The sequence below is a fragment of the Panthera onca genome, chromosome A1 (assembly GCF_046562875.1).
Source record: "Panthera onca isolate mPanOnc1 chromosome A1, mPanOnc1 haplotype 2, whole genome shotgun sequence".
In the NCBI taxonomy this organism is placed as follows: Eukaryota; Metazoa; Chordata; class Mammalia; order Carnivora; family Felidae; genus Panthera; species Panthera onca.
Genome location: NC_138339.1, coordinates 41,371,088 through 41,386,268, shown reverse-complemented (window position 1 = coordinate 41,386,268; position 15,181 = coordinate 41,371,088). Strand labels below are relative to the sequence as shown.

At 46.5% G+C, this 15,181-nt stretch overlaps 2 protein-coding genes across 10 annotated transcripts in view; one reads left to right on the top strand and one right to left on the bottom strand.

The window, feature by feature from the left end:
- HTR4 (5-hydroxytryptamine receptor 4) overlaps positions 1 to 7,593 on the top strand; it is a 177,405-nt gene extending 169,812 nt beyond the window's left edge. The window contains exon 7 of the mRNA XM_060634618.3: positions 2,932 to 7,593. Coding sequence (XP_060490601.1) covers positions 2,932 to 3,019 — 88 coding nt within the window. The 3' untranslated portion in view covers positions 3,020 to 7,593. The remainder of the gene's footprint in view (positions 1 to 2,931) is intronic.
- A 3,696-nt stretch (positions 7,594 to 11,289) lies between these two features.
- Positions 11,290 to 15,181, bottom strand: part of FBXO38 (F-box protein 38) — a 56,479-nt gene continuing 52,587 nt past the window's right edge. For all 9 annotated transcript variants that reach the window (XM_060634606.3, XM_060634609.3, XM_060634605.3 and 6 more), the window contains 4 exons: positions 14,238 to 14,383; positions 13,496 to 13,599; positions 12,854 to 12,967; positions 11,290 to 11,902 (listed from right to left, as the gene is read on the bottom strand). In XM_060634606.3, the coding sequence (XP_060490589.2) occupies positions 11,724 to 11,902; positions 12,854 to 12,967; positions 13,496 to 13,599; positions 14,238 to 14,383 (543 nt within the window). In that variant the 3' untranslated portion in view covers positions 11,290 to 11,723. The remainder of the gene's footprint in view (positions 11,903 to 12,853; positions 12,968 to 13,495; positions 13,600 to 14,237; positions 14,384 to 15,181) is intronic.

The window sequence follows — 15,181 nt, the reverse complement described above, 5'->3', positions numbered from 1 at the left end:
GTAGAGTCAGGGTTTGAACGCTGTTCTGTTTGTCTGCAGTATCGTGTGTTTCCTTTTCCCCGGTATTCCTCAAGTCGAGGATGCGTAGATCCCCCTGAAGGTGCTTATAGACTGCTGGGAGCTCATGCATCCTCCTCAGAAACACTGTATAAAGTTGGCTCCTGTCACCGTGACATCTGGGTGGACCTGATGTAAATGACCTGAATTCACAAAGCGGTGTGAGTTTATAAGGTGGCCATTCAGGTGAACCCAGATCTGCTTAAATACCTGCTATTTACTAGGAAAGTGAAAAACACCGAGGTGAAGATCCATACCTAAGCCCAGCAATGCACACCCAACCTCTGCAGGCCAGACTCCATGGGAGACCCAGTGCCTCTCCTAGAGTCCTGCCACCGAGATCTCAGACCAGTTCCTCCATCCTGTGTGTACCAGCCACCATAGCATGGTAAACGATACCCCCCACCATGTGTTGTAACTGGAGAGCGTGCCCTTCTGCCTCCTCCCATGTCCGATACAAGCTGCTGGCTTCCAGCTATGCTCCGGATAAAGGGAATCTCCGCTCAGAGTATCCACACCAGTCCCACACCTCTTTTCTGGTCATTCCTGAACAACTTGCTCATTAGCACGCGAGACACAGACACCGAGGAGAGGTGTGTGAAAGGCTGCCGCAGACGTGTGCCTGTGTTCCCTGAAAGCACGTTTGCTAACACGGTCAGATGTATCAGTTTGGCTTTTCAACCAGAACACTTTCTTCATGTGAACTTGGTGTAGGAGGAGGTGCCATGGATCGCCTGTGAAAGCGACCCATTGGCCGCAAATAGGGCAGGGGTTCAGGAGTGTGTTTTGAGGTGAAGAGTGTGGGCCTCGCGGACCCTGGGGGCCTCGTATCAATTGCTTACCTTCTCTGAGTCTCAGTTGTCTCATCCATAAAATAGGCTTGAGGACAGCGGGTACCGCTCGGGGCTGTGAAGAGCGAAGGATACAAATGGAACAATGCGTGTGATTATAGAAAATGGTGCTTGGTGCACATCTTCCTCACTGATGTGAGCTCTGTCCGAAGCAACTTCTAGGGCTGAGAGAACAAGGCAACCAACAAACACACAAAACATAGGAACGCAGAGGAGGGACCTCACAGAACAGAGATGTAGACCGACCTCCAAGGAGGAGACGCCAGCCCGCTGGGGCTCATGTCTCTGCGGGCGCTGCCGCAAAGCCAGTTATGCAGGAGTTGGCAAGACTGAGAACAGGGATGGAGGCCACAGGAGGGGCGGCGGCCCTTTTCCTTGTTTCCAGCCCCCATCCTCCTGCAGCGCCCCCTGCTGGAGAAGCCTGATTGGAGCCAGCGTAGGAAACTGATTCTCAGTTTGCAGCATTCTTCCGAAGCCAAGCATAGAGGAGTGGTTTCTAGGCTGAGCATTAATGACTCAGTAGCCGGAACACTAACTTCCCTGAAGTCTCTAGTCACATACCTCTCTCCGGGACCTTCCCTGCTCACCCTCATTAAGACTGCACGATCTTCCTTTCTGTAGTCTTTTCCACTTTGTTCTTCTCCACACTCCTCTAGCAGGTGCTTGTGGTTTTCAAGCCGCATCCCCTCCACTCGCTTTCAAGACCAGCAGCAGCCACAGTGGACAATTCTGTGAGATCTCGGACTCATGCTTTCACCTTGTCTGTGTCCCTCCGCTAACATGTGCTTTTTAGCCAGCTAAGAAGACTTTTTTTCTTCTAGATCACGGTTTCTGAGTCTTGGCACTGTTGACATTTGGGGCCAGGTAACGGCTGCGGGACACTGTGCTATGGGTTGCACAACGTGTAGCAGCACCTCGGTCTCTACCTACTAGGTGCCCCAGCCATGACAACGAAAAATGGCTCCAAATTGTCCCGGTGGGGACCCACTATTCTGAATTCATACCTGGTCCACGGGCTGTGTGAGAACGTGGGGGTTGGCATCAGACAGACAGAAATTTGATTGACTTTCTCTTCACATGTCACCTTTATTCTCTTGGGCAAGTCACTGGATCTCTGTGCCATTTGCTCAACCGAAAAACGAGTGCAATACTATCTTCTGTTGTAAAGATTGAAAAAGGTAATGCACGGAGAGGGTTTAGTACGGTACCAGTCCATCCGTGCAGGTCGGCCACAATTTATTACGGTTCAAAGCAAACTCAAAATTAATGCAATTCATCAGAAGCCACTACCACGTTGATCATCAGCATATGCCAAATGACTGACCGGTGTGTTTATTTGTCCCGCTGAATAGGCTTAACGTTGGCCTTAGGGAAGCAAGTGGTGGTAGTGCTCCGAAACTCTCCGGAAATTTCATAAGAATAACTGCCAGAGGCTGGGATCTGGGTTACTGATGATATGACCCACTTGCAATTGAGATTGATTTAAAGGCAATTAACAGATGCGTGCAATTGTGAGATACGGCAGTGTAAATTTTGCCATGATGCTTACAGTCAACCTGCTGTTTGATTCATCCAGCTGATTGACTCTTCCAAAGGTCACCAAAAGGAATCAAAGAAACAAATAACGGGTATAGTGTCTTTCAGACTGAGTGGTTTACAAATCTCAGTGCTTTGAACCCTCCCTGGTGGAGGAAACTTGGCGTATTCACACAGAGTCCATTTTGATGAGTAACAAGAGACTTAGGCTTTGTTGGGAGGAAAGAAAACTGGGTTCCAGTCCAAGACCTGCCACTCACTCTTTAGGTAATCCTGGGCCTGTCATTTCCTCCAGGCCTCCAGTTCCTCACTTTTGGATGAAGTTCTTTGGACTTCCCGCCTACTGAAGTACCCCCATGCCCAGCCCTACCTCACCATGCTCTCAGAACCGTGCAGTAGAAAGGGAGTCACAGTGGTGAGAGTACTCTCTTTGGTGCCTTTGAAGGATGCCTGTTGAATTCTCATGCTTTCCTTCCTTCCTCCCTAGGTACACAGTTCTGCACAGTGGACACCATCAGGAACTTGAGAAATTGCCCATACACAATGACCCAGAATCCTTGGAATCATGCTTCTGATTGAGAACGTGGCTCATGACTAAGCCATTCATTCCCATTCGTGTCTGCATGAACAGGACACCCTGGCATCTCTCCTGACCCTCATCACCACCAGTGAGGCACGAAGCAGTAGGGCTGAGGGCCCAGGGAAGGTACATGGAGCACAGTGTTGGACAGGCCCCAAAGCCAGAGTATGGAGAATCTCAGAGCTGAGAAGGGACTTCAGGCATCCTCAGATTCAGCCTCCAGTCCAACACAAGAGTAGCCTCTTCCAGCAGGCATCATCAGATCTGGCCTCCAATCCAACACAGGAGTAGCACCTTCCATAGTATCCCTGGACGTTGGTCAGAACTCTGCTTGCACACCTTCAGGGATGGGAGCTCACTACCTCCTAATGCAGTTCCTTCTATTACAGGGAAGTTTTAATTATAAGGAAGTTTTCCCCTTTGTTGGAACGCAATCTTGTCTCTGCTCTATCTTCCATCTGGGCCCATGCGGCTTAGCTCCCTGTTCGCCTCGAGAGCCCTTGGATATTGGAAGATACTGATCTGCCATCCACCCACCCTTTCAAGTCTTCTCTCTAAGCTAAGCAGCTCCCAATTTCTTCTCCAGTGTGACCATCTTCTGGACATGCTTTGGTGGGTGAATTAATCAAGGCTTTTGTAATGAAGCCAAGTTGGTATCAAGGCCAAGATGCCTGTCTGGAAGCACTGTTTCAAGTGCTGACAATTGAAACATCAGTGTTTTCTGGTGGGGAGACACGCACATTTCTCTTTACTTTTTTCTTGGGGAGAGATTTGGAAACTGCTCAGGTGTTGATTTTGGATCCATTACCCAAAGGCATCTTTACAGCTGGTCTAATTTATATGTGTGCTTCAAGATGACATTTTCTCATTGGCATACTGGCTTTGAGGTCACGTGGAATGAATCTTGATTCACTTTCCTTCCATGACAATGGGGAAAAGCACTGCACCTTTACCAAGAATGCTGATTGAGGATGGTCTTACAACTCAGATTTTGCAAGGAAACAAAGTTGTTCCAATAAGACACCTGTTAGGGGCGCTCAAGACCCTGTGCTGAGGCAGTGCTTGGTCTCTGGCTGGGCACTTTGGGCCAAGACATAATCACAGACCAGCTTACTTTCTTGGGAAAACTCACTGACCCCCCTGCCTGGGAGGCTGCTGGGACTACATTTTTCTACATCTTTTTCAGTGTCTCACTTCCTCCAAGCTCCTAAAGAGATGATGACCCTGATGTCAAAGCTACCAGCAAATCATTTTATCTTGGGGTGAATTATCCCCCCAGATTGAGACTCTGGAGGGCAAATTTTTTCCAGTTGCCTTTCTTTTGACTGCTGATAACAATTCTATTGAAAGGATCCCCTGCCGGTCCTTAGGGAACCAACCCAGGAAGAGGCAATGCGGGTAGGGGTGGCAGCTGTGGGGGTGGGGGTGGCAGGAGGGAGTTTACAAGATAAAGATGTGCCCGAAGTTTCTAGCCTCACCAGTTCTCCTTGCCCTTGTGCTTGGTCTCTTGACCCTACTTTCCTTCCTAAGTGATCCCACAATTGCCTCCTTATCACCTATTTTATCCACGAAAGCAGAACATACCTGATATTCCTCTTTTCTTTGGGCCCAGATATGGTGGGAAGGATGGCTTTTGCACTACAAGTCCCGTATCCCAGGAGATCCCTCAGTTCCAGGTAAAGTAGGCTGGCTGGTCACCCCACTTACGGGACCCTCCCAGAGAGGACTAACAGACCTTCTTGCAGTTGCATATTCTTTCTGTACTTTTTCAATGAAAAGGCAGAGCTGAGTGAATTCGGGGGTCCAGAGGGCTTCAGATGCTCTCTGGATGAGGTCTCTGATCTCAAAGCACAAAGAACTTCTTAGGGAAAGACTAAGAGATCATCATGAGGAGGGATAGGCTTAGTGCTTTGAGGCAGCTGGTAAGCTTTGTTTAATGCCCCCGAAGTTGATAGTATCTACTATTTAATACATATATGCATACGCACACGCATAAATACAGTAGGATTTCTTCCCTATGAAATGCTTCTTTTCCCAGGAGCTTCACAAGCTTGTCTGCTTGTGTAAAATATTATTTCTTGCCGTTAGGTCTACCATATTAAATGGTTTCGACAGGGATTCGACAGAGATCTTCAGATTATATCATATGCGGGAAAATGAAAACTTATATCATCAGGCCATTATCTTTTGGACCTTCTGGATAAGCTTCTGTGGGTCAGCCCATGACAGGTGTCTCAGTCTGTAGAGGTCATTAGCACCCCAGACCAGTTAAAAAAAAAAAGACAGTGGTTGAGGAAGTAGAAGCCCTTGCCATTGTCAAAAAGATAATGTCCTTTGCAGAGGAGGCCTCATAAGCCAACTTTGCTATGTCTTTGGACCAAGGCTGGGATGATGTGGGCAATGCACCCAACAGCCACATTGGAGGTTTACAGGACAGGGACAGATGTGCTCTGTCTGGACAGCTGCTAGCCTGGCGTTATTTAAATGTCTGGCTTCTGGGAATCCAGGTAATAAAGCATGTTTATGGAAGACTGAGAAGGAGACGTAGAGCCTGTCCAAGGCAGGAGGAGACGTACCCTGCTGTCTTCTCTGAGAAGACCACCTTCTTCCAGGAAACTTGAAGTGTCAAGAGATGCTTCTGGGGAGAAGGGCATACACCGATGGCCACATCTGCCAGTTTGGTCTGGACAGTTACGGTGGGGACGGCCATTGTAACCAGACTACCCCATGCCTGAGATAAAGGGGCTTTACCTGCGCTTCTCAACTTGACTCTCCAGCTCACAGGACTGTCCAGGTAGAAGCCCTGGGGCTCCGCTTCCAGCTCACGGTCAGCAGCTGGAAAGCAAAAGAGATCAAAACCAACTTCTTCAACTGGCCCCCAAGTAGTATTTGTAGAAAAACCCATTCTTTCTGAGATCTCCCCTTCCCATCTTATCAACATTTCCACTTACTGCTCATTTGCTCTGTCCGGGAGCCAGTTGCTGTCGACCTGGGAAATGAGGGGTGGGCATAGGGTGGGTGAGGGAAGGCCTCCGGGAGGGGCTACAACTAAATTGCCTTTCATGTCGTCTTGGAGTAAGAACAAAAGTAACGTCTTCTTGGTGCTGTGTTGTGCCTCTTTCTGGGGAGAGATCAGTGCTGATTTTCTGTTTATTACTCTACTTTGGTCAATGTTCTTCCTTGTAACAGCTAGGTTTGGGGGGAAAGGACTCATGAATGCATTTACCTTTTCTAGCCACACTCTGCAATCTCTTTTCCATTCAGTCTAGAAAACTGAGGCCGAGTATCTGGCTTAAATTTAAACAAATCAGGGATGGATTTCAAGGCCTGGGTTTGGGACAGCGTGCTGCTTTGGGCTTTAACCAGCTCTTGCCTCACTGGTCTCATCCACAAAATGGCGAAACTCTCAGAGCTGCTAGGATTGTTGGGAGCGTTCCAACATGGGTCATCCAAGGGCCACTGTTAGGATTCTCCCCAAATATGTGTCCTGCCTGTACTGCGATTTGCTTAATATTTTCCTTTAAGTCAATTCAAGTGTTCACTTAGATAAACTCATTTCAGAAGAAACGTATCAGTCCCAGACTAGAAAACCAGTATGACTTGCCATAAATAGAAAGCAGGCATAGAGATAGAGAAATGAAAACAAAGCAAAGTTTTAAGTTCTAACTTAAGCCAAGTGCTTTCCTTGTTTGAAAGGACCTGACTGAGCACTGGAGGGTGGGTGGGCCCACCCTACCAGGGACTCTTGCAGCTGGGAAGGACTGTGAGAAAAGTCCCCAGAGGGCAACTTCCAAACTTTACGAGTGGATGTCGCTAATCACGAGTGGCATTCGATACCTTTTGGAACCATAGAGAGAAGTGAAACTGATGATATTAAAAAAAATTTTTTTATTAAGTTTATCTATTTTGAGAGAGAGAGAGAGAGTGGGCGAGGGGCAGAGAGAGAGGGAGAGAATCTCAAGCAGGCTCCATGCTGCCAACGCAGAGCCCAACACGGGGCTTGAACTCATGAAACCATGAGACCGTGACCTGAGCCGAAACCAAGAATGGGACACTTAACCGACGGAGCCACCTAGGCGCCCCATGAAACTGACGATACTTTTAATGGCTATTATATGTGATTCAGTTTCTCCTTTCCCTTCCCCTCTTTTTTTAGCTCACCCCAGAAAATAATAATAATAATGTAGCAATAAGAGAAGCTAACATTTACTGAGCTCCTTTCTGCTAGGCTCTGTGTTAAGTGCTTTATGGGGATTATCTCGATCCTCATAAAATCCTTTCAAGAAGTACCCAAAATTCTCCAGCTTTGCAGCAGAGCGACCTCAGCCGAGGTCTGGTGAATAGCCCGGGCCGAAAGTGTGCGTCTGGGGAGCGCCCCCCGGGCTGCGTGATGGTCAGCCCACAGTCCCAACCACAGGCCCCTCGTCCCTTACCGGGGTGAACTCACTCCACTGTCCCCTGCCGGCCCGGATGCTGGAAGAGGAGTGAGCAAGCAAGGGTGGCCCCTGCCTTCCTGTTGATGGGAAGTTCCTTTGAGCCTCAGCCTGGGGCCTGGAGAGGCATCAGGACTTACTGTTCCTGTGTGCCGCCCTGCCTGGCACTCGCTCTGGTGTCTTCTTTGGTTCCCTTTCACTCTCTGAGCCTCAATTTCTGTCTTTAAACCTGGGAGGGATCTGGCAGACCGCTGGTCGGGGAGGAAAGGCCCTCCTGCGCTGATCTCTCCCCCTCTTTGCAGTAACTCCCCTGCCGCCCGGGCTACGGAAAAGCCAGCAGCGGGCCCTGAGAACGAGGTAAGTGAGCCAAAGAGAGCATTTGGCTTTTGTATCTCAGACCCTCCAGGCGTGGCTCCGGTGGAAGGCAGCTTGACGTTGCCAAATCTGTAGTTGGAGCCTGGAACGCTATCTGGACAGGCTCCTCTGTCCCCGGAGCTCACCACTGCAGGCACTTTACAAGTTTCTCGGCATTTTCCCAGCGAGGTCCCTGGGCCTCTCACAGCAACCAGTGGGGAGGGATTACTGACAGCATATTATAGAAAAGGAAACCGACTGTCAGGGAAGGTGATTTGCCCAAGGACACAGGAGTCAGGGCTGAAACACTTTGGACCACTCCATTCTAAAAGAGTGCTTTCTTCCTCCCCTTCTTCACGTGTGTTTCTAAATATACAAATTATATATTTTTAGACAATATAAATGATGGGTTACACACATAATGTATTTATGCAGTCCATTCCCATTATAAGGAGTTCTAACTACAGATACAGCAAAATGCCCCTGGACTCCAGCTCAATCCCCCTCCCCTCCCAAGAAGTAACCGCTCTTCTATCTGGCTTATGTAACTCACGGACGTGTCCTGTGTATCCACATATGTATAAATGTACAGATAAAAATCTATGGTCTTGTTTTGTTGTTATACATAAATAATGCTTGTGTATCATGATCTGCAACTCGGCTTTTCTTTCGGGACACCGGAAGTGTCGTTTCACATCAACACATGTGATTCTTGGTTCTTTTTAGTTGCTGTGTGCGTGCCATACGGATGCCACACGGCCTGCGGTGTTGATTCTGTCACCGTCTGTCCGCATCCCGTGTCTGAGTGGGGCATCTGAGGCCCGCATCAAAATCAGCAGCCTCTGTTTTCCTGGGACTGTGCTAACCATATGAAGGTCAGCCGGAATGGGTTCAAGTTTAAGGGGCAGCTTGCCTGCGGGAGGAAGCAGCCCCTGCCTGGGCTTTAGCCAAGCCTCCCTTCCAGGGACTGAGACACTCTGCCCAAGTTGCACAGACTTTGGAGGCAGACTGACAGCATCCTGCTTTCACCACTTCCTAGACGCGTGCCTTTGAGCAAGGCACTAAACCCACTAAACCCTAATTTCCCCAACAGTAAAGCAGGGGACATAATGATCAGCCACACTGAAAGTCAGAATGAGGACGCACGGAAAGCCCTTGGTAAATGCTCTTAAAAATGCTTTCATAGGACCAGTATTGCCTTAATGGCCTCACCAGTTCTGTTTCCTATCACCCTGGAATATGGTCGAAGGAACAGAAGGTGAAGATCACTAAAAAAAGAACCCCTTTCATAATAAAGGGAATTACAGTGGAAGCGATATTATGTCCACTTGCCTCACACTTTGCGGTTTCTGGAAGCTCTCGCTGCACCTTCACAGGTGCCCTGGGGGTGGGCGCGTTTATCCGAGGCTCCAGGGTAGAGGCTGTGACCATCTCCAGGTCACTTGGCGGTCATTTGAGGCGGTTAGAATTTGCATCCACATCCTTGGATCCCCCGGTGAAGTCCCCGTAAGAGCTGTGTGCCAGCTGTGATTTACAGAGACCGTTAGGGTCTGCATCCGGCCGCACTGGAGGAGAGACACGATGGTCTCGGACACCGACATTAATGCAGTCATCCGTCCAAGAAACGTTTCTTAAAGCCTTTTAAAGCTGTGCCAAGACACTGCACCACAAGCTGGTGACAAGCAATTGAATGGATGGCGGGGCAGCTCAGTTGTCTATGGCAGGTGTGTGGCCCGGGGGCCAGATGCGCTGGTCTGTAAACTAAGAATGGCTTTTACTCTGTAAAGTGGTCAGGAGACAGAAGGTATCTCGTGACACGTGAAAATTGTGGGAAATTCAAATCCGTGTCCGCAAATAAAGTTTCACTGTAGCACAGCCATGCCCACTGGTTGACACAGGCTCTGTGGCTGCTTTCATGCTCCAACACCAGGGTAACTGCCATGTGGGGCCTCAGGTAATTACCATCGGGCCCTGTGCGAAAAGTGCGCCGACCCCTGCTCTAGGGCAATCGCTATCCAGCCATTCATTCCATAGACACTGACCAAATGTCACTATCGTCGTCTTCTCCCAAGACTGCTGCTTTTTTTATTTGTTCCAATCTGGGTATCTTGAGAAGGATTTTAGCGCTTCTGCTGCACTTGCTCTAACAGCGGGCGAGGAGAGGAGCCGGTAAGAAACCACTAAGTTAGAAAGCAGCGGCCTCTAGCGGCTCATCTAAGCATTGTTTCCGTGATTTGGTGATTATGGTTACACCTGAAAAAACAGGGTAGCTGGGAGTCTAAGTGTTGGGGGTTTTGCAGTAGTTTGAAATATCTAGATTGTTTTGTAATTTGTTTCCTGCTTTTTGCTGGTCACACCTCTAACCTGCAGAGCACAACACTCTCTTTTAGTTAAAAGGGAGATTAGTGGAGTTAAATACAAGGTCATAAAAGGCTGACTCAATGGCATACTGGACATTCTTCCCAGCGTTAACAGAATTTTGTCTTCAAAAAAGAACTCTGGCGAAAGACACTGATTACCATTCCCACTATTTTAGTGTGTGAATTTCTGGCGTCCCTACATATTTCTGTGGACATTAACGATAGATAGGGAGGCAGCCCAATGGGAATGACCCTTGAAGTGCCTTAACCGGGTCTCAACCATTAAGTGAGAAAATTTCCCTCTCCGCACTTCAATTAATCTCCTGTAAGTGAAAAGGTTGGCCTCGGCAGTCTCTAAGAGCCCTCACACCTCATACACACCCGAAGCACGTATGGCCACTCGGAGAGGGTGGGCAACACTTTTCCACAGAATTTCAGTTTAAACGTTTTGTTGAGGTCACTCAGCTAGCCAATGGCAACACTGTCCCTCGAACGTAGGTATCGCTTTAAAGCTTTTCGTGCCCCTGACCCCTGGCCCTACACATAATATTGCATGTATCACCGCCAAATTAGGGTAATTTCTCCCCCTGCGAAAGGAGAAAGGCCATCTCACGGTGACCAGGTATTTGGGGGAAATTCTGCTCTTCTCACTGTTCCGTCACATAAGAGTTCGAGTTGGACATCTTGCAGCCATTGAATTTTAGAAAAAAAGAGATGAGAAACTGGATTACGCTGAAATCTTAGACACAAATCTACACGTTCCTTTTCTGTACAGTAGTTGCTACTCTTCTTTGAAAAGAGGGATTCAGATCCAAGGCCAGAAAAAAGTTTTTAATAAACTTTTATTTTTATATTCAAGATAAAGCATATACACAATTGAATGTGGAAATAAATAACTAGAAATGCTTTGGAAACTTCCATTTCCCCCCTCAAACTCAGTTGTTTTTTTTTTTTTTTTAAACTCATGAATCTTTTTATTTCATTTTAAGAAATACGGCAACTATAATACTAAGGGGAAAAAAAAAACACCATTTTGTACACAAACATAAAGTTGCCTCTGACTATTGGGTTTAGTTGGTTTTAATCATAACACAAAAAAAGCACACAAGACACAAAAAGACTCTTCAACAGATTTACTCAAACAGCTTTGCTCGAGAAGAAAAAGGCACAGATTTAAGGGGATGACAATGATTATCAAGAATATAGTAAATTGGGGGCTCAGCCAAAAAGTGACACTTTATGAACTAAGTCAGGAAAAATGAACGAAAATGAACGAAATGAACTCTTTCCAATTATCTGCCTTCATTAAAATGAATTCTTAAATTAAATTGTATAAACATATGATATAAAGTTGGTACTCAGGAACTGTCTTTGTATGTTTTCTTTATGTACAAATCTTTGTATACAACTTCAGTGTTCCTTGTACATTTCCTATATACCAAAATGTGCCAGGGCTTCCAAACTGCATGCCCTGAATCCCTGTGGCACTCGCCGGCAGCTGAGCGACCCCAGCGGCTTTCCGCCAGAATACCTGGAGAGTAGGAGGGACCAGTCAAATGTAGTCATCTTCAACCGGCTCCCCATTGACATCACAATAGTGGATAAAAATTGCCACTACTCGCTGAAACACACCCTTCTTCATTTGACGCATCTCAGAGATTTCCTCTCCTATTGTTTCCATACAGATGTCTGCAGACAGCTGCCCTTTCCTTCGAGGAGCATAGATGGTGCCTTGGAAATTAGAAAGTAAAGGGGAAACACGTATGATTACCAGAATCATTTGGAAAGGCCCTGATTAAGCCGGTCCATGAGATATGCCTATATCCTGTAATGCGATGGGACGGAAATACGTTCAGCTCTTGAAAGGGGTCCCCTTATTACAGACATGCCATGTCTGGTGCCCAAGACAGCATGCATGATTAAAGGCCCAAGCTGACAACGCACCAGACAGGTAAGTCATGTATACATGTACGTGCAGTTTTTCAAATCTATTTCTTCATCTCATATATATACATATATTTTCTTCAATGTTTATTTGAAACACATTGAAGATGTGAGAGAGAGACACAGAGGGCGAGCAGGGGAGGGGCAGAGAGAGAGGGAGACACAGAATTCAAAGTAGGCTCCAGGCTCTGAGCTGTCAGCACAGAGCCCGATGCAGGGCTCAAACCCACAAGCCATGGGTTCATGACCTGAGCCGAAGTCGGACGCTTAACCGACTGAGCCACCCAGGCGCCCCTCCTCCTAAAATGGTTTTTAAAAACTTCCTACAAATGGGTACTCAAGAGTGCTAACACTCAGAGAAGAACTATACTCAAAAGATCCTTTCATATAATTAGCATAAATGGAACAATTTCAAAATAATATAGTTGACAAACTCTTAATAAAGAGCAAGAAAATTATAAACATTTAGGTAATAAAAATATCTAGCTAGAAAAATCTGTCTCAAGGACTCCTGCCCGCCAACCTTCATATATCCCTAGTAAATCAACTGATGACTGTACAAATTTAGAGCTGCTGTTTGCGGGGGGAGAAGCGAACGCTAACAAAAAGCAAATAAAAATAATTATACGGGAAGCAGTTACAGGCTACACTGCTTTTAACTCAAACGAAGTATGAAGCATCTAACACAGCAGGATATACTCAAACTGGAGAATACAAATCAAGGCAGGTCATAATTACTTTCTTCATCGTCTTCAAAGTCATATCTGGCGAAGCTGTTGGGTTCTGCTGCCCGCAATGATCTCAACCAAGGGAAGTCAGAGATCATGGAATACGGAGCTCCATCCACAACCCCTGAAAGAAGACGACACGTTAACAGCGCTGCGGCCGGGGCAGTAAGGACGGGGCCAAACACGGTAGTGTCCTGTAAGCACAATGTAAAGTGTGCTTTCATTCACGATGGGCAAAAAAGGGCTGGACCAGGAAGGGTCCATTCTAATTCTAGCTCTGCTGCTATTCGGTCATGTGACCTTTGGTCACCCTCTGGTTCCAGGAAAAGCCTCCGTTTTTCCCTCTCTTTATATAAAATGAAGAAGTTGAGACAGGTGCCCTAAAGTCACTTCCAACTCTCAGACTATACAGCAAGTTTAATTTTCTTCTACCTTTTGTGTTTCCACACTGCTTCTGATTAGGTGGGGGATGGCAAAGACTCACACAGGGAGAGCAGGATTTATCTGGCCCTGCTACCTGCAGACAGTCAAAACACCCATCACCTTGACAAACTGTAAGGCTCCCACTCCTCGCTTCCTTAATACCTGTCTCTCCATCTAGTTAGTTAACCAGCTAGTTAATTTAGCTTCCCAGCCATCTGTAAATGCTCACCTTCTAAAGTATAGATTTCTCTCCCCCACGGGTACTTGGGGTATTTCTTTAAATCATCCTCACTTCGCGTAGCTTCAGGGAAGAATTCGTACTTAATGAGCTCTCTGGAGGCAACAAAAAAAAAAATTAAAAATTACAAAACCGGAAATAATGTTGGGGTGTGGGGTAGAAAGGACTGTCAAAATTGTATCAGGCCTAGATTCTAGGGAGCATCTCAAACGAAGTATTAAATAGCTAACAGAAGCAGAAGACTAGAAGAGGATAACATATCTAGTCAGTTCAAAGTTACTTTCTTCACTACCTTCAAAATCCTATCGGGGAAAGAGAGAAAGCCACTCTCTAATCAAATGTCGTTTGTGTAAGGTGCTTAATAAAACATTTATATAACAAAGGCATAAAAAGTCTAATTTTCTGATGATACAAAATGTCACAGTTTTAAGATCTTTAATTTTATCTCTTTTCCATGCCCTAAGGCTAAAGGAATGAAGTCAAATGTGTACGTACAGTCTGTTCCTGCAATTTTTCTCTAAGTTCAGAAATAAAGTTACAAATATGCATGCATGCTTTTCACTTTAAGTCCCCATTTCCCTCAGGTTTTTTTACATGTTATATTTCATATGTTTCGGTGCCTGAAAAGCCCAGACAAGTATCATTTACAATAAAGAACAACTAGGTTGTGTTTCTGGGAACCCCTCCCATAGGCAATGACTGAAAAGGCCTCCAGGGACCACAGATTACTTACTGATTGATGTTTGCTATGGTATCCATCCAGCTGCGGATACGCACTTTGTTCCGGACATTGGGAGGGTTACTGAACTCGTGGATAATACAGATGTGATAGGGGTAGGGACCACTAAAGAGCTTCTGTTCCAATGTTAGTGTGTCCACCTGGGGAAGACATCACAGAGAGGGCTTTGGACAAAGGAAGTGAATGCCTTAGAAATCTAGCTCCTTAGAGCATGAACAATCTTTCTTCGGGACCTCAGTTTTAAAATCTTGGGCAGATCTGAAAGTCAAATAGTCACATTCAGTCCTGAGCACAGCTGGCCATGTGGGGAGTGGGGCTCAGCAAAATTTTTCTACCTGGCAATTGCCCTGATTTCCATCTCATGGTCATATTAATGTAAATGCCCACTAAAGCAAGGAATCCAGATGCAGGTAAGTGACCCCAGGAATCCACTTCGGAGTATGTCTTTCACAGGTGTAGGTACTGGCTGTGTCAGAGCTGCGAATGTGTAGTGCTCTATACTCTATCCAAACTGGCCCACTGCCAATCCTAATGGCAGAACACATTTCCTTGCCCCCCTTGTAGCCTTTACTCACTTGCTTTTCTTCTCATGGAGTGCCCTCTTCCCCATCTCTCTTCTGCAATCCCATCTTACCATCTTAGTGGCATACGTGTCTACCTCCTACCAGAAAGGCAAACTTCTCGAGAGAAGGATGATGCCCTGTGGATTTTTCAGCCCCCAAAAATTATAAACAAAGGATGTGTTTGTTGAAATGAGTCTTTTGGGGCCAGGCTCAAACAGTGACTACAACAATTATATACTATTTCCTTTAAACTTTATTTTGGCATCACACCAAGCAGAGTCTTACGTATGTTTGCACTTTTTATCTCCCTCAGTGTTACTGAGAAGTAATTGACATACATCACTGTATAATGTAAGGCATACAACAGGATAGTCT